Source organism: Saimiri boliviensis, chromosome 2 (genome assembly GCF_048565385.1).
Source record: "Saimiri boliviensis isolate mSaiBol1 chromosome 2, mSaiBol1.pri, whole genome shotgun sequence".
Classification (NCBI taxonomy): domain Eukaryota; kingdom Metazoa; phylum Chordata; class Mammalia; order Primates; family Cebidae; genus Saimiri; species Saimiri boliviensis.
This window is the reverse complement of record NC_133450.1, coordinates 46,984,544-47,010,821: the sequence shown is the minus strand read 5'-3', so window position 1 is coordinate 47,010,821 and position 26,278 is coordinate 46,984,544. Positions and strand designations below refer to the sequence as shown.

The 26,278-nt window shown below is 52.9% G+C and overlaps 2 protein-coding genes across 8 annotated transcripts in view; one reads left to right on the top strand and one right to left on the bottom strand.

The window, feature by feature from the left end:
* ZFHX2 (zinc finger homeobox 2) overlaps positions 1-16,270 on the top strand; it is a 34,198-nt gene extending 17,928 nt beyond the window's left edge. For 2 of the 4 annotated variants that reach the window (XM_010335035.2, XM_039468628.2), the window contains exons 2-10: positions 52-2,138; positions 2,338-2,855; positions 3,688-3,928; positions 5,227-5,301; positions 5,671-5,729; positions 7,614-7,814; positions 8,410-8,536; positions 8,708-12,184; positions 12,446-13,496. In XM_010335035.2, the coding sequence (XP_010333337.1) occupies positions 101-2,138; positions 2,338-2,855; positions 3,688-3,928; positions 5,227-5,301; positions 5,671-5,729; positions 7,614-7,814; positions 8,410-8,536; positions 8,708-12,184; positions 12,446-13,425 (7,716 nt within the window). In that variant the 5' untranslated portion in view covers positions 52-100 and the 3' untranslated portion in view covers positions 13,426-13,496. Of the gene's footprint in view, positions 1-51; positions 2,139-2,337; positions 2,856-3,687; positions 3,929-5,226; positions 5,302-5,670; positions 5,730-7,613; positions 7,815-8,409; positions 8,537-8,707 lie in introns of all 4 variants that reach the window. The other 2 variants (XM_003924300.4, XM_074393234.1) reach the window with 2 other exon arrangements.
* THTPA (thiamine triphosphatase) overlaps positions 1-22,970 on the bottom strand; it is a 50,694-nt gene extending 27,724 nt beyond the window's left edge. Inside the window, exons 1-3 of one of the 4 annotated variants that reach the window (XM_074393239.1) lie at positions 22,906-22,970; positions 22,447-22,564; positions 19,890-21,498 (exon numbers count right to left, since the gene is read on the bottom strand). The gene's annotated coding sequence lies outside the window, so the exon portion shown is untranslated. Of the gene's footprint in view, positions 1-19,889; positions 22,414-22,446; positions 22,845-22,905 lie in introns of those variants that run through there. The other 3 variants (XM_074393238.1, XM_074393240.1, XM_074393237.1) reach the window with 3 other exon arrangements.
* Between the last annotated feature and the right edge of the window lie 3,308 nt (positions 22,971-26,278).

Below are 26,278 nucleotides of genomic sequence, written 5' to 3'. Positions count from 1 at the left end.
GCTGGGGTCCCTGCAGCCTCATAGCACTGCTCTCTTTGTGTCTCCCTGCAGGGTACTGGCCGTCACGCTGACATGAGCCCTCAGCACTCCTCCATCGACCATGGCCACCCTTAACTCAGCCTCTACCACTGGCACCACCCCCTCCCCTGGGCACAATGCCCCGTCCCCACCTCCGGACACCTCCTCCTCCAGCACCTCCTCTGATCCTATCACCAAAGATCCTCCTGCTGCCCCCTCCACCTCTGAGAATATGAGGTCCTCAGAGCCAGGGGGACAGCCCCTGGAGTTGGGCTGTGGCCTTGTCCCACCAAAGGAGATTGGGAAGCCCCACGAAGGGCCTGGCTGTGGTCACTTCTCACCAAATGACCTGGAGATGGAAAAGGACAAGGAGCAGGAGAAGGAAGAAGGGCTCCCTCCCGTGGATCTGAGCAACCACTTATTCTTCACAGCTGGAGGTGAGGCCTACCTAGTGGCCAAGCTGTCCCTGCCAGGTGGCAGTGAACTCCTGTTACCAAAGGGCTTCCCCTGGGGTGAGGTGGGCATCAAGGAAGAGCCCAGCCTGCCCTTCCTTGCCCACCCACCCACCTCACACCTCACTGCCCTTCACATCCAACATGGCTTTGACCCAATCCAAGGCTTTAGCTCTTCTGACCAAATTCTGTCCCATGATACCTCAGCACCATCTCCGGCTGCCTGTGAGGGAAGGCATGGAGCTTTCTGGAGCTACCAGCTGGCTCCAGACCCAGCCGGAGATCCCAAAGATGGCCCTGTGGGGAACAGTGGGGGCAACCACGTGGCAGTCTTCTGGCTCTGCCTTTTGTGCCGCCTGGGTTTCAGCAAGCCCCAGGCCTTTATGGGTCATACACAGTCTCATGGGGTGAAGCTAACCCCTGCCCAACATCAGGGCCTGTCAGGTAGCCCAGCTGTGCTCCAGGAGGGGGATGAAGGCTGCAAGGCCCTCATAAGCTTTCTGGAACCAAAACTCCCTGCTCGCCCCTCTTCTGACATACCCCTTGACAACAGCAGCACAGTGAACATGGAGGCGAATGTGGCCAAGACAGAGGATGGCCCCACTGAAGCAGACGTCCAGGCCCTTGTCCTCTTGGATGAAGAAGTCATGGCCCTCAGCCCACCCTCTCCACCCACAGCCACCTGGGACCCCAGCCAAACCCAAGCCAAAGAATCGCCAACAGCAGCAGGCGAGGCAGGGCCAGACTGGTTCCCCGAGGGGCAAGAAGAGGATGGAGGGCTCTGCCCCCAACTCAACCAAAGCTCACCCACCTCCAAGGAGGGGGGCACTCTCCCTGCCCCAGTGGGCTCCCCGGAAGACCCCAGTGACCCACCCCAGCCCTATCGCCTGGCTGATGACTACACCCCGGCCCCGGCAGCCTTCCAGGGCCTCAGCCTGTCCAGCCACATGTCCCTGCTCCACTCACGCAACTCCTGCAAGACACTCAAGTGTCCCAAGTGCAACTGGCACTACAAGTACCAGCAGACCCTGGATGTGCATATGCGAGAGAAGCACCCTGAGAGCAACAGTCACTGCAGCTACTGCAGTGCTGGGGGCGCCCACCCCCGCCTCGCTCGTGGAGAGAGCTACAACTGTGGCTACAAACCCTATCGCTGCGACGTCTGCAACTACTCCACCACCACCAAAGGCAACCTCAGCATCCACATGCAGTCTGACAAGCATCTGGCCAACCTGCAGGGCTTCCAAGCCGGCCCTGGTGGGCAAGGAAGTCCCCCAGAGGCATCACTCCCGCCCTCTGTGGGAGACAAAGAGCCTAAGACCAAATCATCCTGGCAGTGCAAGGTGTGCAGTTACGAGACAAACATCTCCCGCAACCTGCGCATCCATATGACCTCTGAGAAGCACATGCAGAATGTCCTAATGCTGCACCAGGGGCTGCCACTGGGCCTGCCACCTGGACTGGTGGGGCCAGGCCCTCCTCCCCCACCAGGGCCTGCCCCCACTAACCCCCCTGAACTCTTCCAGTACTTTGGGCCCCAGGCCCTAGGGCAGCCTCAGACTCCCTTGCCTGGCCCAGGGCTGAGGCCAGACAAGCCCCTGGAAGCCCAGCTGCTTCTCAATGGTTTCCATCACCTTGGAGCACCTGCCCGCAAGTTCCCCACACCTGGTAAGCTTCTGAACTTCTTCCCTCTTCTCCCCTCCCCAAGCCAAAACCCTATTCCTTGCTTTCTCCCAAGGAGCAACTCCCCACTTAGGTAATCATAAGTCCCTCAGAGCACTGCCCCCTATTAACCCACCTCCCCACATAGTGAAACGACCCTGCCCCATTTCTTTTCTTGGGCCACTAATCTGTTTCTGTCCTCTAGCCCCTGGAAGCCTATCCCCTGACGCCCACCTGCCTCCAAGTCAGCTCCTGGGTTCCTCATCCGACAGCCTGCCCACCTCACCACCCCCAGATGATAGCCCATCCCTGAAGGTGTTCCGCTGCCTAGTGTGCCAGGCCTTCAGCACAGACAGCCTGGAGCTGCTGCTCTACCACTGCAGCATAGGCCGGAGCCTCCCGGAAGCTGAATGGAAAGAGGTGGCTGGTGACACCCACCGCTGCAAGCTTTGCTGCTATGGCACCCAGCTCAAGGCCAACTTCCAACTCCACCTCAAGACTGACAAACATGCTCAGAAGTACCAGCTGGCAGCCCACCTGCGGGAAGGAGGTGGGGCCATAGGCACCCCTTCCCCACTGCCCCTGGGAGACGGGGCTCCTTATGGGTCCATCTCCCCGCTGCACCTGCGCTGCAACATCTGTGACTTTGAGTCCAATAGCAAGGAGAAGATGCAGCTGCATGCCAGGGGCGCAGCCCACGAAGAAAACGGCCAAATCTATAAGGTGAGGCTGGGTCAGGAAGGGACACTGGAAGAGTAGAAAGGAATGGGGATGGAGGGAAGAGATGCAGAATGAGAGAGTGATAGAAAAACCCAGGGTTACAAATGGAGAAAAGGAAAGTATGCACCAGAGTAACAAATGACAGACATGGAGAAAGAAACTAAAGGATAGTAGACTCTGACAAGTGAAACAGACTTTATTTAGCTCTTCTGGTGTTTGGCCCTGGAGGGAGGGGTTATGTCAGCTCAGTCTGTCATGTCACCAGAGGTTCAAAAGGATGGAACCAGACTCCATTCCCATGCTGGGAGGGAGTCCAGGAGTGGTAGGAGAAAGAGAAAAGCTTGGGAAGAGCAAGCAGTAATAGGTGGCCACAGGAGGAAAAGAGGGAGTTTCAGGAGGAGGAGGTGAGGGGTGGGAGGGGGGCTGCTGCTAGTCAGTCTCTTCTGGGGGAGGCAAAGAATTCCCCTGAAGCTGGGTGTGGTGGCTCACGCCTATAGTCCCAGCACTTTGGGAGGCCGAGGTGGGAGGATCACTTAAAGTTAGTAGTTTGAGACCAGCCTAGCCACCATGGTGAAACCCCATCTCTACCTAAAAAACAAAAATTAGCCAGGTGTGATGCACATGCCTATAATCCCAGCTACTCAGGAGGCTGAGGCGTGAGAATCACTGAACCCAAAAGGTGGAGGTAGCAGTGAGTGAGATCATGCCACTGCACTCCAGCCTGGGCAACAGATCAAGACTGTTCTAAAAAATATATATATGTATATGTAAAAAACTCCCCTGAGATCTGGGGTGTCCCTTCTGGGCCTGAGCTAGCCTCTTCTCATGGTTCTAGTTTCTGCTGGAAATGGAGGGAGCGGAGGCAGGGGCAGAGCTGGGGCTATACCACTGCCTGTTGTGTGTGTGGGAGACACCCTCCCGCTTGGCTATGCTACAACACCTGCGCACACCTGCCCACCGCGATGCCCAGGCCCAGAGGCGTCTGCAGCTGCTACAGAATGGCCCAACTGCTGAGGAAGGACCCGCAGCTCTTCAGAGCATCCTGAGCTTCAGCCACAGGCAGCTCCGGACTCCTGGTGAGGAAGAGGGGATTGGAGAATAAGGGTTGGGCAGGGAGGGCAGCAGGATGTGGGGAGCAGGGGGGCTGCGGAGTTAGGGATACAAAGAAGGAGAAGTGGGCCTGTGGGCCATCTATAGCAAATGGGAAGAAGCTGTGAAGGTTAAGACAGAATGGGGGCATCAGGCACCATGGAGGCTACCTTGAGAGGAGGGGCAAAGAAGGGCAGGGGCTTTGCTGGGTGAATGACATAGAATGGGAAGGTGGTGAGGAGGAACCACCTAATGATTCTGAGTAGTGACTAGTGTCCTAGTAATGCTGGGGGGTGGCAGGCTGGAGCTGGGTGGGAAGGAGAGGGAAGGTAGAAAAGAACGGAATCGGTTTGTGTTGGGCCAGGGCTTTTTGGAAGGAGATAGGAGCTGTGGGCATGATCCAAAGGCAGCAGGGATGGGAAGAGGCCCCTGACAAGCTTCCCAGCCTCTTCCTGTCTCCTAGGAGGTCTTCAGCCCTAAGGCTGGGCTTAGAGTCACCCTTAGGCAGCTGAGGTTGTACCAGCAGAGGCCGGGAACAGCCAGCCAGGCACCATTGATCCAGAGGGTGCAGGAGAAGAGCCTGGAAGGGGCTGCCAGAGGTGGGCATGGGCATCGGGCTTCGCAGAGCCAGTGGTGGGCAAGGGTGAGGGCATGGGGAGCAGGAGCCAGGAACACGCAGCATTGACTGGTGCTAATTGAATTGCCAATATGCTGGCTGGAGTTAAGTGCCGGAGGGGCCCAGATCAATAGCTAACGATCCTGGCGCAGGGCTGAATGAAGTTAAGGAACTTTTAACACTTTAATTAGGCTGCCACCGAAAATAAATTCCTACACATCTGTCAATTCTTACTTGAGTGGTAATCTCCTCTCCCAGCTAGACCTGCCACTTCCTGCTCACTGCAGCAGCTGCTTCCATTCAACTGAGGCTTCCTTCTTCAGTGCCTCTCCCACATTTCTGGGGCTTCCCACTTCCTGGGTCAATTAAGACGGGGAGCTGAGTTTGGTCTTGTTTCTGCTGTCTACTGCTGGACTTCTATAAAAGGACAGGAGCTGGACTCTCATAAAATGATCTCCTAGGCCCTACCAGTTCAATTACTGTAATTTTCCCTCTACCTTCTGTGTGGGTATTTCTTATTTTTTGGCTTTTCATACTCTCCCGCCTGTTGATTGATCCATCCATTTTCTCCTTCATTGACTTGCTGCTTGTCCTGCTTCCTCCTGCCCTATGTCCTCCCTTCCCTGATGCCGAATCTCTTTAAGCTGACTCTCTCCCCATCCTACACAGGGAAGGCTCCTGTCACCCCCATAGCTGAGCCACCCACCCCTGAGAAAGATGCCCAGAACAAGACAGAACAATTGGGTGAGTTGTTCATCTGGTCTTTTTTCCCTCCCTTCCCCCCAAGTCCTCCTACATTGAGACACTCATGGGGCCTTGCAGTAACCCAGGAACCAGCAATGTCTGTGCTGAAGGAGCAAAACTGATTAAAGAAAGGGCTCATCAGGGGGACAGGAGACAGAGCCACAGGACGCTAGGCACTTCTGCTCTCTTTGAAGACTCAGACCTGACCATCCTACTGACCCGGAGTCATCCCTTGACAAGCCTCACCTGCCTACTGAGTTTCCTGCCCTTTCCCTAGTTAGTGCCCAACTCCCTACCCTGGGGGCTGTCTGCTACAAATCATCTTGAGGGCTGTCAGAGTTCCTTAATCTCCTCTCCTTTCATCCTCAGCTTCAGAAGAGACAGAGAACAAGACTGGCCCTTCCAGAGACAGTGCCAACCAGACCATGGTCAGAACTGGGGTAACTGGGAAGAGCTGAAGTGGGGGCCTGGCTCTGAGATCTGTTCATATTCTGAAGGCAGACCTAATTTGTCATGCTTTGACTTATTTCACTCAGAATAGCACAGTTAAGAAATTCCGCCCAGGTCCAGTTCCACATGTTCAGCACCATGTGGGGCAGAGCTGGCCCAGAAGGGTCAAGCACAGAGGGAGATGACAGGAGGGAGACAAGAACTCGTGGGAAAAAAGAAGAAAGGAATTGTGCTGAGAGTAGGAGAGAGTGGGGGTAGATGCTAGAAAGAGGGGAGGAAAGCAGTAAAGAAATGAAAAGAGAAAGGCAAAAGCAAACAACCAGCTATGCCCAGCTCTTTATCCCTCAGTTAGGAGCAGAAAGACAAGACACCAGTGTTCCTGCCCTACAAAAAGCCCTGAGCCTAGACGGAACTGTCCTGGCACCCCCTTACTAAGGGTAGAAGCACCAACCAAATGATTCACGCTGACAGCATGTGCCACAAATCTCTGAATCACCAGGACTCAGAGCTAGGCAGCACCCAGGAATGGCAGCTCTGTGGACTGAAAGTTGGTTCTGAGGGCATTCCCAGCCCCTGGTTTGAGATGCCATCCTATGCCTCACAGCTCTCTAAACTGACTGCAATATGTAGCATTTATTGTTATTGCAATATTCAATTTATTGCATTACTGCAAGCTGAAGTAATGCCTTATATCCTCAGCATCTTTTCTTCCTAACTCCTGCTCCCACCGACAGACCTCTCCCAGATGTCTGCTCTAGGGGCTAGGTGCATTAAGATGATGAGCATGTGGATCCCCTTCCCTTACGGCCATGCCCTCCCTGACATGCAGGCCTGTGCCAGCCTGGATACAGACTGGGCAGGTCTGGCAGTCAGGTGATGATGGGGCCTCTGGCAGCCTCACCCCTCTGGAAGTACAGCTGAGAATGAGCCGAGAGGGCTGGGCTAGAATTTTCCTGGGCCACTGGGGGAGCTGTGGTGTTTATTCACATTACGATGAAGGAAAAAGAAAGATGGAAAATAAGGTGGGAGCTGCTGAGCCTGAGGGAGGATAAACCGGCTTCTGAGCAGACAGGTAGGGCCCCTCTTCAGGAGATAGTTCACAGAAGCAGAGTGGTCAGGGACAAGGGAGCCTCTGGGTCCAGAAAGTGCCCAGAGGAAATGGAGTCATTTCACAGAGAAGACACAGGCAGGATAGGGTAGGTAAGAAAAGAAAACTAAGTCTGAGGTGGGGACAGGTAGGTAGAGAGCCATCTCTTAGCTGGAGAGTTGAGGCCAGAAGAAAAGACTGGGAAAGATACCAAGAAAAGGCAGAGAGGCCAAGATGGTGGAAGAGGGCCAGACAAAGGAGGAGTGCAAGGCAGCGGCCTAAGCTAAGCCTGTGTCCCAATCCAAGGGAGAGTGGGAAGGAGCTAGCTCTCAGGACTGTGGCTGGAGGCTGGGTCCACTGTAATGCCTTCCTGTCTGACTAGTTCCTCTTAAATTAGGAGTGAGACGCCAGGCGCATTGGCTCACACCTCTAGTCCCAGCACTTTGGGAGGCCAAGATAAGTAGATCACCTGAGGTCAGGAGTTCGAGACCAGACTGGCCAGCATAGCAAAACCCTGTCTCTGCTAAAAATACAAAAATTAGCCAAGCTTGTAATCCCAGCTGCCTCAGAGGCTGAGGCAAGAGAATTGCTTGAACCCAGAAGGCGGAGGTTGCAGCAAGCCAAGATTATGCCACTGCACTCTAGACTGAGTGAGAGACCCAGCCTCTGTCTCAAAAAAAAGGAGTGGGGGGCCAGTGCTGCATCCAAAGGACTATGTGATGGTGGGTCGCATCCTTCCCTGACACTTCCTCCACTGCCCATATGTACCCTCCAGGTCTACTGCTGTCCATACTGCAGCTTCCTGAGCCCAGAGTCCAGCCAGGTGAGGGCTCATACACTCTCCCAGCATGCAGTGCAGCCCAAGTACAGATGCCCGCTGTGCCAGGAACAGCTGGTGGGCCGGCCTGCCCTGCACTTCCACCTTAGCCATCTTCACAACGTGGTGCCGGAGTGCGTTGAGAAGCTGCTGCTTGTAGTGAGTACAGGCTGTATGAGGATGGTCCAACGGGGCCCTTTTTAGGGCTGTGCAGTGGGGGAGGAAGAGGCAGGGGCATTCAGGCAAGTGCGTGTTTTGGCTGGGTGAGAATGGTCCAACTTGGCCTTGTTAGGGCTGTGCAGGAGGGGAGGAAGAGGCAGGAGCATTCAGGCAAGTGCATGTGTTGGTGACAAAAGCAGCATTTCATGGATTCGAAGTTGGATATTAGAGAAGGAGCCTCAGAACTGAGCTTGTCCAGCTGCCTCTATTCAGAGATGAGAAGACTAGGCTTCTGTTTCACTTTCATTAAGTCCTGAGAAGAGCTGCTGAACAGCAGGTACAGGCCTGCCAGACCAGGGAGCCTCAAAGAACAATGACTTCTGGCTTGGGGAAAGATGGAGCCAGAGAGGAGAGGCAGCAGCCCAGGCTCTCCCATCTGCAAAAGCAGCAATTAGTTGGGAGGTCTGTCCAGACAGGAGGCTGGATCTGTGGAAAGGGAGCACAGCACAGGTACAGGTGCAGGGCAGATGGATCAGGAGTATCGTAGAGGCAGTGGGTGGTGGTGGTGATGCCACTAGGCTCTTTCCCATTGCAGGCTACAACTGTAGAGATGACGTTTACAACCAAAGTGCTGTCTGGACCCACATTAAGCCCTCTGGATGATGGCCAAGAACCTCCCACTCATGGGCCAGAGCCTACACCCAGCAGAGACCAGGCAGCAGGTAAGGAAGGGAACAATAAACCTCCCAAGGTACCAGAAAAGGGGACGCGGTTTCCATGGGCCAACAAGGTCTGAAGATGGCTGAGGCCAAGGCCAACTCCCTGGCATTGAGTGGGTGGGGTCTGGCTTAAATGAAGTTCCTGCTCATTATACCTTCTTCTCTCTCCCTTAGAAGGCCCTAACCTGACCCCAGAAGCCAGCCCAGATCCTCTTCCTGAGCCTCCCCTGGCCTCAGCTGAGTCCCCAGACAAACCCTCAGGAAGCCCTGGTCAACCCCCTTCTCCTGCCCCATCTCCAGTCCCTCAGCCTGATGCCCAAGCTGAAGATGTAGCTCCTCTGCCCACCATGGCTGAGGAGGAAGAGGGGACCACTGGGGAGCTCCGCTCTGCAGAGCCAGCTCCAGCTGACCCTCGCCATCCTCTAACCTATCGGAAAACCACCAACTTTGCCCTGGACAAGTTTCTCGACCCTGCCCGGCCGTATAAGTGCACTGTGTGTAAGGAGTCCTTCACCCAGAAGAATATTCTGTTGGTTCATTATAATTCTGTCTCCCACCTTCATAAGATGAAGAAGGCTGCCATTGACCCCTCCGCCCCTGCCCGGGGAGAGGCTGGTGCCCCACCTACCACCACTGCTGCCACAGACAAGCCCTTTAAGTGCACAGTCTGCCGAGTCTCCTACAACCAGAGCTCCACCCTGGAGATCCACATGCGGTCAGTTCTGCATCAGACTCGCTCTCGGGGAACCAAGACTGACTCCAAGATTGAAGGGCCAGAGCGAACCCAAGAAGAGCCCAAGGAAAGCGAGACAGAGGGGGAGGTGGGCACTGAGAAGAAGGGCCCTGACCCCAGTGGCTTCATATCTGGACTGCCGTTCCTGTCCCCTCCCCCACCTCCCTTGGACCTGCACCGATTCCCAGCCCCTCTCTTCACCCCGCCAGTCTTGCCCCCATTCCCTCTGGTGCCCGAATCACTGCTTAAGCTCCAGCAGCAACAGCTGCTCCTGCCCTTCTACCTCCACGATCTCAAGGTGGGGCCCAAGCTGACGTTAGCTGGGCCTGCACCCATGCTGTCCCTGCCAGCTGCCGCTCCTCCTCCCCCACCACCACCTCCAAAGGCTGAGCTGGCTGAGCAGGAGTGGGAGCGGCCCCCCATGGCCAAAGAGGGTAATGAAGCAGGGCCTTCCTCACCCCCTCACCCACTGCCCAACGAGGCTGCCCGCACTGCAGCCAAAGCCCTTCTAGAAAACTTTGGCTTTGAGCTGGTGATTCAGTACAATGAAGGGAAACAAGCTGTGCCCCCTCCCCCTACCCCACCTCCACCTGAGGCCCTCGGGGGTGGTGACAAGCTGGCCTGTGGGGCCTGTGGGAAACTCTTCTCCAATATGCTTATCCTCAAGACACACGAGGAACATGTCCACCGCCGCTTTCTGCCCTTTGAAGCCCTGAGCCGTTATGCCGCTCAATTTCGAAAGAGCTATGATAGCCTATACCCGCCCCCTGCAGAGCCCCCCAGACCTCCTGATGGGTCTCTGGATTCACCTGCTTCCCAACTGGCCCCACCCTTCCTGGTCCCAGAGCCTGAGGCAGTGGGGATCCGTGCCCCTGAAGAGCGAAGCCGAGCAGGGGGACGCTGGCCCGCAGAGGAGGAAGAAAGCTCCAGAGGGAATATTCCTCCCCTGGTGCCTACCGGCCGCCGGTTCTCCAGAACCAAGTTCACAGAGTTCCAGACCCAAGCCCTGCAGTCTTTTTTTGAGACCAGTGCCTACCCCAAAGACGGAGAGGTGGAGCGACTCGCAAGTCTGTTGGGTCTGGCTAGCCGTGTGGTGGTGGTGTGGTTCCAGAATGCCCGCCAGAAAGCCCGTAAAAATGCCTGTGAGGGTGGGCCCATGCCAACCGGAGGAGGCACTGGGGGAGCCTCTGGCTGCAGGCGTTGCCATGCCACTTTCTCCTGTGTTTTTGAGTTGGTGCGCCACCTCAAGAAGTGCTATGATGACCAGACCCCTGAAGAGGAGGAGGAAGAGGCAGAGAGAGGGGAAGAGGAAGAAGAGGTGGAAGAGGAAGAAGTAGAGGAGGAACAGGGCCTTGAACCCCCAGCAGGGCCTGAGGGTCCATTACCAGAGCCTCCAGATGGGGAGGAGCTGAGCCAAGCAGAGGCAACAAAGGCAGGAGGCAAAGACCCTGAAGAGAAGCCTACTCCGTCACCTTCCCCAGCCCATACCTGTGAACAGTGCGCCATTTCTTTCTCCAGCCAGGACCTCCTGACCAGTCACCGCCGACTACATTTCCTGCCATCTGTGCAGCCCAGTGCTCCCCCACAACTCCTAGATCTGCCCTTGCTGGTATTTGGAGAGAGAAGCCCCCTGGTGGCAGCCACCTCACCAATGCCAGGGCAACCTCTTAAACGGAAGCTTGAGGATGGCAGCTTGTCTCCCACAGGCAGTGAAGCAGGGGGAGGAGGGGAGGGCGAGCCCCCCAGGGACAAGCGCTTGCGCACCACCATCTTACCTGAGCAGCTGGAGATCCTGTACCGTTGGTACATGCAGGATTCCAACCCAACACGCAAGATGCTCGACTGCATCTCTGAGGAGGTGGGGCTCAAAAAGCGAGTGGTACAGGTCTGGTTCCAGAATACCAGGGCCCGGGAGAGGAAAGGCCAGTTTCGAAGCACCCCTGGGGGGGTGCCTAGTCCAGCAGTGAAGCCCCCTGCCACAGCCACCTCTGCATCCTTGCCCAAGTTCAACCTCTTGTTGGGCAAGGTAGATGATGGCACTGGGAGGGAGGCCCCAAAGAGGGAAGCACCTGCTTTTCCCTACCCCACCGCCACCCCTGCTTCTGGGCCCCTGCCTTTCCTACCACCTGGGAAAGAGGCCACCACCCCAACACCAGAGCCACCTCTCCCTCTCCCACCTCCCCCTCCACCCAGTGAGGAAGAGGGCCCAGATGACCCACCTAAAGCTTCTCCAGAGAGTGAGGCTTGCAGTCTGTCTGCAGGAGATCTGAGTGATTCATCTGCTTCCAGCCTCGCTGAACCAGAATCCCCTGGGGCTGGAGGGACCAGTGGGGGACCTGGAGGTGGGACTGGGGTTCCAGATGGAATGGGGCAGCGGCGCTACAGGACCCAGATGAGCAGCCTGCAGCTGAAGATCATGAAAGCCTGCTATGAAGCTTACCGTACCCCCACCATGCAGGAGTGTGAGGTGCTAGGGGAGGAGATTGGGCTGCCCAAGAGAGTCATCCAGGTCTGGTTCCAGAACGCTCGTGCCAAGGAAAAGAAAGCCAAACTACAGGGAGCAGCCGCTGGGAGCACTGGGGGCAGCAGTGAGGGCCCCTTGGCAGCCCAGCGCACCGACTGTCCCTACTGTGATATCAAATATGATTTCTATGTTTCCTGCCGAGGCCATCTCTTTTCCCGTCAGCACCTGGCCAAGCTCAAGGAGGCAGTCCGAGCCCAGCTGAAGAGTGAAAGCAAGTGCTACGACTTAGCCCCGGCACCTGAGGCTCCCCCAGCTCCCAAGGCCCCACCTGCCACCACACCTGCTTCCATGCCCCTTGGGGCTGCCCCAGCCTTGCCTCGCCTGGCCCCGGTCCTCTTGTCTGGCCCAGCTCTGGCTCAGCCCTCGCTGGGCAACTTAGCTCCTTTCAATTCAGGTGAGTGGGGAAGCTGGGAGGAGCTGGGCTTGAGAGAACATCCCCTTCCAATGACATGCCCTTCATTTTCCTTCCTGATTCTTCCCATGTCCAATCTCCTGTGGCCTTCCTTTGCTTCTGGCTCTTAGGGGAAAGAAGGGAGGGAAGGGGCATGGAAATCTGGTGGTGGGAATGGGTGTGTGTGTCTGGAGGTGGTCTACAGCAGGAAGAATGATGGGACAGGAGGTGGCTAACCCTTCATCCCTCCCTTCATCTTCCTAGGCCCGGCAGCCTCCTCAGGCCTCCTTGGCCTCGCCACTTCGGTCCTGCCTACCACCACAGTGGTCCAGACTGCTGGCCCAGGCCGCCCCTTACCTCAGAGACCCGTGCCTGAGCAAACCAACACCTCCACAGCAGGCACCACTGACCCTGTCCCGGGCCCTCTTACTGAGCCCTTGGGGGACAAGGTCTCCGGTGAGCAAAAGCCAGTTGCAGCCCTTACCACCTCCTCCAATGATGCCCTCAAGAACCTCAAAGCATTGAAGACCACTGTCCCAGCCCTGTTGGGGGGCCAGTTCCTGCCCTTTCCATTGCCCCCTGCAGGGGGGACAGCACCGCCAGCTGTCTTTGGCCCCCAGCTACAAGGAGCCTACTTCCAACAGCTCTATGGCATGAAGAAGGGGCTATTTCCCATGAACCCTGTGATACCTCAGACCCTCATTGGGCTGCTCCCCAATGCCCTCCTCCAGCCACCACCCCAGGCCCCTGAGCCCACAGCCACAGCACCTCCAAAGCCTCCTGAACTGCCTGCTCCAGGGGAGGGGGAGGCTGGTGAGGCTGATGAGCTGCTGATAGGCAGCACTGGCATCTCCACCGTGGATGTAACCCATCGCTACCTGTGCCGCCAGTGCAAGATGGCATTTGACGGGGAGGCCCCGGCTACTGCCCACCAGAGATCCTTCTGCTTCTTTGGGCGGGGCCCTGGGGGCTCCATGCCACCCCCATTGCGGGTGCCCATCTGCACCTACCACTGCCTGGCATGTGAGGTGCTGCTGAGTGGGCGTGAAGCCCTGGCCTCCCACCTGCGCTCCTCGGCCCATAGGCGCAAGGCAGCCCCACCTCCAGGGGGCCCACCCATCTCCGTCACCAACGCCGCCACTGCTGCCTCGGCTGCTGTGGCTTTTGCCAAAGAGGAAGCAAGATTACCTCACACGGACTCCAACCCAAAAACTACTACTACCTCTACACTTCTAGCTTTATAAACAGATAAACCAAGATGGGGAAAGGGGAGGGCCTCAGGGCTCCCTCTTTTACCCCAAGGGGTATTTGGTGGGAGCTCAAACCCCTCATCCCACCCCCTGGCCCCGCCCACCTCATGGGAACTATTCAGTTCCCACCCTCAGTGGGCACCACACACCCCACCTCCAGCAGAGTCCTGCCTCCTCCCAGTCCCCACAGACACACACACGGATCCTCATCCTCAGCTCCTTGCAAATGTAGCCCTTGCCCGTCTTCACAGAAACATACACCCATCTTGGCACCGTGATTATTCATACATGTCTGCCTACCACACACAAAATATATCCTTGGTTTTATCTTCCTTTTCCTCACTGAATTCCCAGCCCTTCCCCCACTCCCATAAATGCATATACACACATATACATGCACACACACATTATCCCATGACGTTCCACTGAGAAAACACCAAAAAATTTTGAAAAAGAAGATAAAAAGAAGAAAAAGAAGAAACAAAAAAGAAAACCCAAGGCAAAGAAGGGGGAAGGAAAACAAACTTTGCCACTCCCCCTTCTTCTTCCTAACCCCTTGTCTAGAGCGCCATACCGCTCACAAACTCTTTCCAAATACTCAGTTGGCTCCCAAAGTTGGAGCCTGGGATGGGCAGGGAGCCCACAAAACTCTAACCAAACTGGAGGCTGGCAAGGGAGAAGTGCTTCCAGTTCACTCTCCCTACCCTCTCCCTCCTAACCCTCTCCTTGCCTGACAGGGGAGCCCCTGCGGCCTGGACTCTAGGGGAAGCCGCCGCCAGAAACCCCTCTGCCAACCCCTGCCCTGCACCCTGGGAACTGCAGTAACTTATTCTCAAAGGCTTTAAACACAGAGATACTCTCAGCAGCCGTGGGCCCGCCCCTTGTCCTAACCCTGCCACGTGAGGGTCCAGCCTCCAGGGGCAGGCACTGCCCACCAACGGCAAATCCAAAGTTCTTTAAAAAAAAAAAAAAAAAAAAAAAACTGAAACACAACCAAAAAAACGAGAGTGAGAGAGTGCGTGCACATGCGCACGAAAGAGAAATGGAGAGACCAGAGGAATGAACTAAAGAAAAACTTGGAAAATACAGAAAAAAAAAAAAAAACTCTCCCATCAAACAAGTGGTTTTTCCTATTTGTGTCACTCCCTACTCCCTGCCTCACCCCCACCCCCTAGTTTAAGGGTTTCTTTAAACCACCTCATTTTTGGAAGATCAAACAGCTTTAACTCCTTGCTATGGGTCTGGTGGTCCTCGAAGGACTTAAGTCAGTGCAACCTTCCCCTGACTATGCAGTCTCAGAGGTGGGAGCTGGCAATATAGGGAAAAAAACCTGAACTCAGGGGGAGAGACATGTCCCAGTCCCCTGAATTGAATATTTATTAGGATAGGTAATAGCCCTTCATTTCCAACTATAAGTTAGACAAGTCAGTGTCACCAAAAGTATCTTGGCAGTCCCAGGAAGAAAGGGGTGAGTGGGATATTTAATTTCTGAATCTGAGATCTGCTGCTCTTTCATCTCCTACCTTTTCCTCGAATTTACTTTTTTCACAAATCCCTAATCCTGCTGCCCTCCCTAGAGGCCCACCTTTGCTGAGTCCCTTGTTCCCTTCCCCCCATCTCCTTTTCTTCCCACTTGTCCTCTGCCCTTGCTCCTGCTCTCTCCAGTCCAGCCCAGCCCAGCTCTTCCATTAAGCAGCAATTGTTAGGAGGCATTCCCAAGGGAGTTGGGATCTGTCCATGAAGCTCATGGGGGTCTACAGCGGATATGAATTGAGGGGATGGGGTGGGCAAGGAAATGACTGAAGCACAGGTCAATCTTTGATAGGGTTATATCACCAAGAGAACTGACAGAACCCAGAAGAATGTTCCCTACCCCTAAGCAAATGGTTTCTGTAGCCATCAGGTGGTAATTTTGGCAACCCTAAAGCCCAAGTAGCATGGGGTAGAGAAGTCCATGTTTTCTTTTAGCAAAGAAAAGTCTGCAAAATTCCCATGTCCTCCAGATAGTTTTTCCTGCTACTCTTGTCCCTAAGACCACTTCTCTTTCAAGGTGTTCTCCTTCCATCCACTCTTCCCTTCAGGCTGTTGCTCTATCATTATCCAATTCATATTCTCATACAAATTCGTCCAGCCCTGGAATTTAGATTTTCTGCTGTCACATCACACTCTTTGAACATGTTAATATTGAAGCAATGGCTTATATGCAGATGGGATGGGAGGGAGGAGAAAGTTCAGCTCAATCAGTAGCCCCCATATATTCCATGAGGCTCACTTTCTGTCCTATTCACTTCTAAAATACTCCAACTCTAGCAAATTAGGGGTGAAGTTAGTTTTCTAACCTACAGCAAATTAGGTGGAGTTAGTTTTCTAACTCCACCCCAGTTTCTGATACCAAAAATGCCAGTTACAAATGTAGGCAACAGGAGAGAAACTGACCACTGCGGTCTTGCATTTTCTGCCACGTTTCTTTCCTCGCCTCTCTTGTACCGCTCCCTCCCTGTCCTTTTCTCTCTCTTGTTGAAATTCTATGTATAAAACTATTTTCTTAGCAGCATGTATATGAAAAGAAAGAAGGTTTTTCACTGTGCTTTCTGGGAATTTGGCTTGTGTATAAAAGTTGAAAACCAAAAACAATTAGAACAAAAACAAGAAAAAGGAAGCGTTTTACAGAAAACATTGACAAACACCTGGCATGGAATGATTAGAGGTGTGGTGTCCTGCATCTTAGGAATTTACAGCCAGGGTAGGTTGGCTTTGGTTTGAACTATGAGTGTTTTCACTAAGAGCCAATGTAACCAGAAGTCCCCGCTCCTCTTGTCACGAAACATGATCTTTTACATCCAACCCCCTGGCCTGGCAATACCACATGCAGCCCCAACAGTAGACAAGGGCTGACTCTAAGCAACAGTACTGCTTGGAGTCAGCTCTTATCTACTGTTGGGACTGCATGTGGTATTGCCAGGCTTAGGAATGCTGGAATTTTGGGGGCAAAAGAGCCTAGCTGACTCTGCTGACTTAAATCAATCAACATGCTTCCTGAGGGGGCACCATTCCATGTTCCCAGCAGCTGGAAGCATTCCTCCCCAGCCCCTTTCTCAGACCAAAAGTCCTTAGCAGCAGCACTCCTGCTCCAGAGAGCAATGCCAGTGGGCATTTTGGTGGACAGAAGGCTGAGTCAGCACAATCCTTTGCGGAATCCTAGAGGCGAATACCAAGTCACCAGAATTAAATCATGGTACTTCTCCTGTGGAGTAAGAGCCTTAACTCAAGCACTTGGCACAATGACACCTATTTTACAGTACCTACCTCCCCCACCCCCAGCCCCAGGGTTTCTAACATACACGGGTCCTTAAAGAGGCACCCAAATTGAGCTCCACCCTAGTTAACGACCAGGGTCAGACAGAAAGGCAGGGGGTGAAAGTGATCCTGGCTATTTTTGCTCTAAACCAGAGTCTGTGTGAGGACGGCGTAAGGTGTCCAGTACTCAACTAGGAACAAAAATAGACAGCTAAAAGAATATGAGAAAATCTAAAGCCTTAATGGCCAAACAGGACAGAGTTTGCAACAGGACCACAAAAAGAAATCTATTCCTACCCCACCTCAAGCTCTGGAGTATGCTTACAGAAGCATCTTTAAGAACTAAGCGCCGGGCGCGGTGGCTCAAGCCTGTAATCCCAGCACTTTGGGAGGCCGAGGCGGGTGGATCACGAGGTCGAGAGATCGAGACCATCCTGGTCAACATGGTGAAACCCCGTCTCTACTAAAAACACAAAAAAGTAGCTGGGCATAGTGGCGCTTGCCTGTAATCCCAGCTACTCAGGAGGCTGAGGCAGGAGAATTGCTTGAACCCAGGAGGCGGAGGTTGCGGTGAGCCGAGATCGGGCCATTGCACTCCAGCCTGGGTAACAAGAGCGAAACTCCGTCTCAAAAAAAAAAAAAAAAAAAAAAAAAACTAAGCAAGCCTTTTATTCCAGACATAATAGCGCCCTTCTGCTTAAATTCTTTATATTTGTTTCTTTAAGCCACTTTCAGGGCTTATAGACCAGATCATTGATTCTCCAAATCTCCAGCACCATGATCTAAGACAGTCTTTCATCCCTGGAAAGATATGTAAATCTGAAATACAGAGCTGCATGTATATGACTGTACAAGTGAAACAAGCAAACACACCCTCAGAAACAGCAGCTGACCCCAGCAGAGGGGGCTGCAGGGAAACACACCAGTGCTAGCAAGGACGGGGCCCCATGGCCGTATGTATAAGTACAAGGGACATACTGCAAGACCATGACCTACACTCCCATAAGCAGAAAAACCCTCCAATACATGCTAATTTTCATCACACAAAAGTAGGTAGAAAAAGGTTATACACAGAGAAAAGTGAGAGGAAAAAGTAAACCAGTCAGAGGAAGAGTGACCAAATGTTGAATATAAAGTTATGGGGAGAGGATCTGCTAAGGAGTGTGTAACAACTCACCTGATGAAACAACCAGCCCTGAAAATGGATGGGCGCTGGGCCCATACCCAGCCATTGTGGGCAGTCAAGAGGGAATAGAGGGGATGGAAGCAGTGGGGGCATGCGCACGCTGCTCACAGTCACAAAAAAACAAACAAAAACCCAAAACCTAAGCCAGTCAACCAAACAAAAACACTGTGGGGAGGGCAGAGGACCTTAAATTATTCTGGACATCAGGGAGGAGATACACAGGAGGCAAATTAAGAGGAAACTTTTGGGAAAACTCATATGATACCACCATGAAAGACAGGGTAAACCGCTGGGAATGGCCAGGTATTGGGGGACCGTTTCTCTCAGAAGCAACGGGTCAGAAACTTGTCAGCCATGAGAGCATCATTTCTAGACAACTGAGTTGGGACGAAAGGCCTTTATACTGAGAAAGCTCTTGCTACAACAAGTTTGTAGACCCAGCCTCAGGGTCTACAGGATTATAACTCAGATACACTCCGAAAAGATCAGATGAAGGCAAATTTGAGAGAGGACATTTGCAGAAGACCTAGACCATGGCCCATCAAGTTTGGGGGGAAATGGGAAGTAATCATGAAGGCAATTCCTCTTGAGGGAAACTACACTTTATGGGAAGAACATAAAATTGCGTGACTCAGGTGTGGGGCCACCCATGACGCTCCTTGATATACGGGACCCAGACAGCCCTCACACAAAGCACAGACAAGGACTAAATGTCATTAGTCTGAGTATGGTATTTCTTGCCAATTCCTGAGCCATGGAGAGAAGTCTGGCCAGAAGCTAATGGAGAAGCAGGTTGAGTATAGGTAGACCAGAACAAGCTGAAGCTGTCCAAGGAGAGGGGGAAAGGTGATGCAGCACCCGGGGTTGACTCACAATCCCATCCAACTGCACACACATTCTTATACAAACAACGGCTAAGACACCACAACCAGTAATCAGCAGGGGCTCAGTACTGCCCCATATCTACAAGCCCTCCCTGACACCAAACCCTGTATTAAGTCTCCTCAATTGGACAAGAAGAATGACCCATGCTGTGCTCATTTCTAAATGTCCCCACCAAGTGCTCAAACAACAGCATCCTCCGCCATTTGCTGAGTATCGGCAGTAGGGTGAGTTGTACTCTGCCGATCCCTACTTCCATTACCCAGGACCCAGGCAGCCTCCAGGACCCATCCTGTACCTAGCCACAAAATCTACACAATTATGACTGGATCACAGAGAATAATTTTTTGACAATGTTTCCAACCTAGTGATTCTCAATGATGAGGTTTCAGAAACCCATGGGCAGCCAGCCATCAGAATCTTGTGGGGAAAGAAGAGTGAATTTTCAAAGTGTTCCCTAAAGGATTTTTCTGTGGTACCTACTGCCAATGAGGATAATTGTTCTAACAAGTTACATTTGCTGGATTCAACCTCACAATCTCTCCTTTTCCTCCTACTGCTCCCACCCAAAGTGCATACACACACCCCACAACACACAAATCCCAAACATGACAGCATAAAGACATGAGTACATTTGGGGAAGACAGATGCAAAAGGCAAAGGAAACCCTGATTGTATTGACCATCCTATAAGGTGACTGCCAACTCTCAGAACAGTCTTTCTCAAAGTTTCAAGTGTCCACTTGCAACATGAATGCTTATGTAAGGTACATATTCCTGGACCACACCTTAGACCAACTGAATCAGAAACTCCTAAAGTGATTCTATACCCTCTGAAGTTTGAGGAGCACTGGCCTAAAAAGCTCAGCACCATGTATATCTGTGACCTGCCCCCATCTCTCCCACCCCTAGGGACCAGCCCTGCTACCCCAGGGGCTACCACACCAGGGCTTATCATAACCTCAGATTCGTCGACTTCATTACTCTGACATCATCCCCACCCCCACCCCCACCATAATGGAAATTGACCTTAGTCTTCTGCTTATGTTGGCTGTTCTTGAACAGGAGAAAAGATATAAACATTGTCCACTCACCACTTTGACTCAGTGCCTCCCTGCTTTCTCCTCTGCTGTGGAAAACACCTTGTTTCTTCTGAAGTGGCCATATTCTTCCAGAGATGCTGAAATCAGAACTCCCTCTGCCCTGAGCAGCTCAGCCCAGCATGGACTTTACTCCCCTCTGGGCAGGCCCTATCTCCCAGAGCCACCCAGCCTCCCCTCCACATCACCCAGAGCCAAATCTTCCAGATCTTCTGAAGATCTGCCGAGTTACTGGGAAAGCCAAACCTACTGGAAATTCTTTCAGATGGGGACCCAAGGTCTAGTTTTGTGGGGGCTGGTCTGCATCACCACAGATGCTGGGGATTCTCCTCCTAGGGCCCTTCTCCTCTACCAGGGATCATTGCTGATCCTCAGTCTCCCTTCTTGGGGTGGATTTCAAAGATACGGAAATCTATCCAACTCTTAACTGTGTGCCTTGCATAGTCCTTCTGGAAGGGCAAGTCCCTTTGTCTTCCTAACACCTATCTACCTCTCTAGGCCTAGAGCACCTTTCCATCTTTCTAGGACTATTATTGAATATGGACCTTTTAACAAGGGAGAAAGAACCAGTTCATCTCAACCACAGCTCAGCAAATCACAAGGCAGAATGAAATATGCAGGTACGAACCACTCCATCAACCAAGAGCAAGACCTGAGGGTCACTCCTTCCTACTTCTTCCCTTCCAATCTCTTCTTGTGCCATCTTGGTAACAACATAGCTGGTGTTCCTCTCTGAACCTCCTTTTGCCCTCCTAGGGTTTATTTTTTTATTCTTGCTGTCCAAGGATATGTACGGTCCACTGGCCTGGATCCTTAGATGTGTCTACAGCCTTGCTATAGCCTGTCCCTCTGTGCTCCAGTTTCCTTTTGCATGATGCTCAAACACTCAGTATGGTACCATCTAAACCCCTTTCTTGGGTGCAGTAAGGGTAGGAGGGAGGTGGGTATCTAGTTGGGAGGAAGGCAGAGCTGGGGTTGACCAGGGACTGCTGACTCAGCCTAGCTGTTAAGGGCATCCTCTCATGCCATTTCCTTGCACAGAGCTCCACCCAATGCCTGGCACTGCTTTGTGCACAGCCCCCTCTCTCTGACTGCCGCCAAGTGGCATCGTGAGCATGTTCGGTGGCTTTGGGTTTGCCGCAGTGCCAGGATCTGCAGGATCTGAGACACTGTTCACGTGCCAGTGCAGCACTGCCAAACGTGGCAGCATCCAGTTGGTTGGGTGCCAAGCAGTAGGACCCAGGTGGTGACGAGAGATGAAAGGGGGGTGAAGCGAAGGGAGGGGGAAGAGAGGAAAGTATCGAAGAGGAAAATCAGACATCTCACTTGTTCCAATTGGAGAGTCCAAATGGGATCGATCTGCAGAAAGGTACCCTTCCCATTCTTGAGCCCAGCTCAGCAAACCAGCCCTTCCCTCCTTCCACCCCAGCAAAAGTGGCATATACAGACCAGGCAAGGGGATTTGGCCATCTTCAGCAGGGAACTGGCTGGGGGCCAGGCAGGACTGCCAGCGCTCTCCATCTTTCCTCGGGGTCTTGGCAATGGTGTGCTTCCTCCTTTGTGTCCTCATGACACCCTCTGTCTGTCGCTCCACTGCCCATGCCTAAGAGGGATGGAGAAGGAGGTCCTGGCAGAAAAAAAGTCTGGTCTCCCAAACACCCTGCCTCCTGAAATGTTTCACCTCCTTCCTTCTCACTCCTGGCACAATAGCCCTCTCAACCAGATTGGCATGAGGCACCATTACACTCCCCTGTTCCACACAATGCCAGAGCCTGTGCCAGGTGCCATGGGCAGTGCCAGCACCCACCCACCTCACATCTGGTCCCCTTGCTGTCTCCTTCAATGCTCTGACAAAGGGCCAGGTTGCCAGCCCCAACAAGTTCTCCCTGGGTAGCAGTGGCACACTCCCTCCTCCCCGGCTCATAGACTGTTTCTTGGTGCTTCCCTGGTTACTCTCTCCACTACTTTACTTCCCCAAGCTGGAAGAGCACTAATCACCTCATACTCCAACCACTTTTCAGAGCTGAGCTTCTAGAGGGACAGCAACATCAGAAACACAGTCCTGCCCCTCCTCTCTGCTTCCTGGATCCTCCAGTCCCCATTGCCCCAGTTCTGGGCACCAGCCTGACAGATGTGATGCCAACAGCTCCCATGTAGGGAGCCTTCCTCCCAGAGCACAGGACTCCTGCCACTGCTCTCTCCACTCGCCTCCTCCCATCTCCGTGGGCACAAGGGTGGCAGCTGCAATGCCAATGCCAGTAAGCAGGCAGCATGAAGCAACTCATGCAACCTCTTCTCCCCTCCCAGGCCCCAAGCCTCTCCCCTCCTTCTTCCATTCCATCCCAATGTCCTTCTGGTTGGACACTAGATTGGCAACCGCAATGCCAACCCCCACCCATGCCCAGGAGGCTCACATACAGCACGCGCTCTTGCGTACACGTACATGCGCGCGCGCGCGCACACACACACACACACACACACACACACACACACGGCCCCATGAGTGCCAGGCAGCGGTGGCAGACACACAGCAATGCACAGTGACTGGTACCCGAGGAGGCAGCCGGATTCAGCACCTGATCCAGCACCCGTTTGGGATTGGGTGGGTAGGCGGGCAGGCGGAGGGGTGATGGAGGCAGACGATGGCCCTAGGTTGGCAGCCGATGGAGCTGGGAGAATGGAGGGAACAGATGCTCTTTGCCCAGGCTCCCTCCCTCTCTCTCCCCGAGATCAGTGCCAAGCTGGGGGGATGGGGAGAGGGGAGGATGGGGGAAGGGTGGCATTTGGAGAGCTGGCAGGCAGAGGGAGCTGGGTCCGCCCAGGCTGGGCAGTGCCGGCACTGGCTGCCGCCTCTCCACTCTGCCATCTGTCTCGCTTCTCTCCCCACCCACTTTCTCTCTTTTTCTCTCTCTCCTTCATCCACAGCAAAACGAAAAGAGGAAAACAGGGTCTTCATTCCACCCACCCCCAACCTCTGCCAGACCCCCCTCTTTTCCTCCCCACAACTCACCACACCATACCACCACCAAGCCATCTGCGCTCTCCTCCTGGCTCAGTCACCTTCTTTCACTCGCCTTCGCCCTCACACCAGAACGGGTGCAGTTTAAAAAATATATTATATATATATATATATATATATATATATATATATGCATATATATATATATATATATATACACACACACATACATATATATATTTTAAAGCAACTTAAAAGAAAAACTCTTTTCTTTGGGAATGTTCTATCCTTCTGAGTCTGGGTCCTCAGTACCAATATTTATGGCAGGCAGAGGGAGGGGACCCCGTCCTCAGCTGGTGCCCATGAATCCCATGCCAGGGAGGAGGGGTGGCTGGGGTGGGGTGGGGTGGGGTATCGGGAGAGCTCTCTTCTCTCTGCGCTTGTGGTTGTTCTTTTTTTTCTCCTCTTCTACTTCCGGAGCAGATTCAAATAGATCTAGAGCCTTCCCCACCCCCAGCCCCACAGCCCCAGTTCCCAGGGCCCCTCTGCCCTTCTCTGCCTGCTTTTGATTTGATTCCTCGATCACCCTTTCCTTTTCTTGTGTGTGTGTGTGTATACGTGTGCGTGTGCGCAAGTGTGTTTGCATCCATGGCGGTGGGCACTGTGCCAGCCACCGAACAGCCATCTGCGATGCCTTCTGCAGCCTCTGCTATTTCTCCCTGTCACCTCCAGCCCCCAACCCCCTGCACCCCAGCTCACCAGCCCCCAGTCCCCAATCATTAATTAGCTACTGAATTAATTAAATCGTGGATGCTAATTAACATTCCTACAGGGCAGGCTGCCAGGCTGGGGGTGCAGAGGGGATGTGAAGAGAAGTAGAGATTGGGATGGGGGAGGAGGAAGGCAAGCCAGTTTTCTTAGAAGAACAGAGGGGGAGGAAGAGAGAACCCAAATGAAGGATGGAGGAGGAAGAGAGCTGAGTGGTGACGGACAAGTGGAGCAGGGAGAGGTGGAGAACAGGCATGGTAAATGGGATGTAAAACTGCCACCCAAGTGAGTGCCACCCAGCCTTCTTACCCAGATTAAGACCCAGCCAGTTCCTTGTCTTCAAGCCCATTTCCCCACCCCAGCCCAGAGTTCAGAGTCCAAGCCCAGCCTAGAGAAGTATATTCCTCAGGCAGCAGACTCCCGACAGTTGCTTCTCCTACAGAAAACCAACCCCAAACCAGGGAGTCAACAGCTACTACTTGTCAATCCAGCCACACTGACCCTCAGACCAGGTCACCGAGAGAAGGTTCTGGGCTCAGAGGGGCCCCTGTTGACCTGCCCTTGTCTACTTCTCTGTCAAGGGGAAGGGGTATTCTAGGAACATCTGCTGCAGAGAGGCATGAGAGATCAATATAGGGAACTGTGAGGGGTATGAATTCAATGGGAATTATGAATAGCAGAGAGTTGCTGGCACTGCCTTCAAAGCTGCCTTAGGAAAACCACGACATAACACTGCCTGCCTTTGGAGTTCCAGAGTAGGAAAAGTGCATACTCTTACCCACCTCAAAGGCCAAGAATTTAGGAATACGTGAGTAAGGGCTATCTAACTTTGAGTTGTTATTTTTTTTAAAGAGAGAGATACCAGTATAGTGAAACTGCTTCCTGGGCATGCACTGTGAAACATTAATCTGAGGAAATGCTCCCCAAGAAAAAAAGGACCCTCAATCAAACTGTTTGAGAAATACTACATATTGCCTCTTTTAAGAGATTCACATGTATGCTGGTATATTAAAGGCTCTGAGGACCTGGTTAAAAAACCCAAATGGAGGCCGGGCGCGGTGGCTCAAGCCTGTAATCCCAGCACTTTGGGAAGCCGAGGCAGGTGGATCACGAGGTCAAGAGATCGAGACCATCCGGGTCAACATAGTGAAACCCCGTCTCTACTAAAAATACAAAAAATTAGCTGGGCATGGTGGCGCGTGCCTGTAATCCCAGCTACTCTGGAGGCTGAGGCAGGAGAATTGCCTGAGCCCAGGAGGCGGAGGTTGCGATGAGCCAAGATCGCGCCATTGCACTCCAGCCTGGGTAACAAGAGCGAAACTCTGTCTCAAAAAAAAAAAAAAAAAAAAAAAAAAAAAACAACCCAAATGGTCGACCATGTTTAATCCACTAATTCTCAAACTTATTTAGCCATAGAGGTCTTACTTTTTAAGTTTTATTTTTATTTAATTTTTTTTTTTTTTTTTTTTTTTTTTTTTGAGGTAGGCTCTTGCTCTGTCAGGCTGGAGTGCAGTGGCCCAATCATAGCTCACTGCAATCTCCAACTCTTGGGCTCAAGCAATCTACCCACCTCAGGCCCCCAAGTAGCTGAGACTACAGACATGTACCACCATGTCCGGCTAACTTTTAAATCTAAACTTTAAATTTTATTCCCACAGAAACCGTATTCTGCTTTGGGGAAAGCCCTATCAAGTACTCAGGGCTGTTTCTGACCAGGAAGCTGGCAGATGGATAAGCCAGCCCCACCCAGGTTGGCAGATCCTAATAGTCCATGAACAAAATCCAGTTCTTTTTTTTTTTTTTTTTTTTGAGATGGAGTTTCACTCTTGTTACCCAGGCTGGAGTGCAATGGCGCCATCTCGGCTCACCGCAACCTCTGCCTCCTGAGTTGAGGCAATTCTCCTGCCTCAGCCTCCTGAGTAGCCGGGATTATAGGCACGCGCCACCATGCCTAGCTAATTTTTTGTATTTTTAGTAGAGACGGGGTTTCACCATGTTGACCAGCATGGTCTCGATCTCTTGACCTTGTGATCCACCCGCCTAGGCCTCCCAAAGTGCTGGGATTACAGGCTTGAGCCACCGCACCCAGCCAAAATCCAGTTCTATATCCCTGTAGGGGAAGGGGATGGGGGCAGGAGTTTGCATTTTTCAAAATCTCCCCTAAATGTTTCTGATATCTTGGATTCAGAACTTCAGTTTTAAGCCATCTCTGCCCTCTCTTCTAAAACATTCTTCACTATAGACCATTGGTATCAACCCAAAGTTTCTATTCCTAGCACTTCCTCAATCCCACTCTGGTCCAGAAACTACAAATGTCTCCTGGGACATCTCCTGCTACATCCCTAGCAACCTTCCCTTTTCCTGTCCTAACCTGGACATCTGGAGTCCCTGAGGTCACTTAATCTCTCCATCAGAGTCCTCAAGAGGATACGCTGTCTGAAACCTGCTGGGACACATGACTCACCTTAAATTTAATTTTTAATTTTATTCCCACAGAAGCAGGTTCCACTTTGGGGAAAGCTTGTCAAGTGACCAGGGGTGGTTCTCCAGCTCCCTGAGCTTCAGGACCTCTACCCTCATGATGACTGGCCTCTTTCTGCCACAATGAGCCCACCTTCCCTTGCATGGCCCTTTGTAGAGCTGAAGAACAATGGTA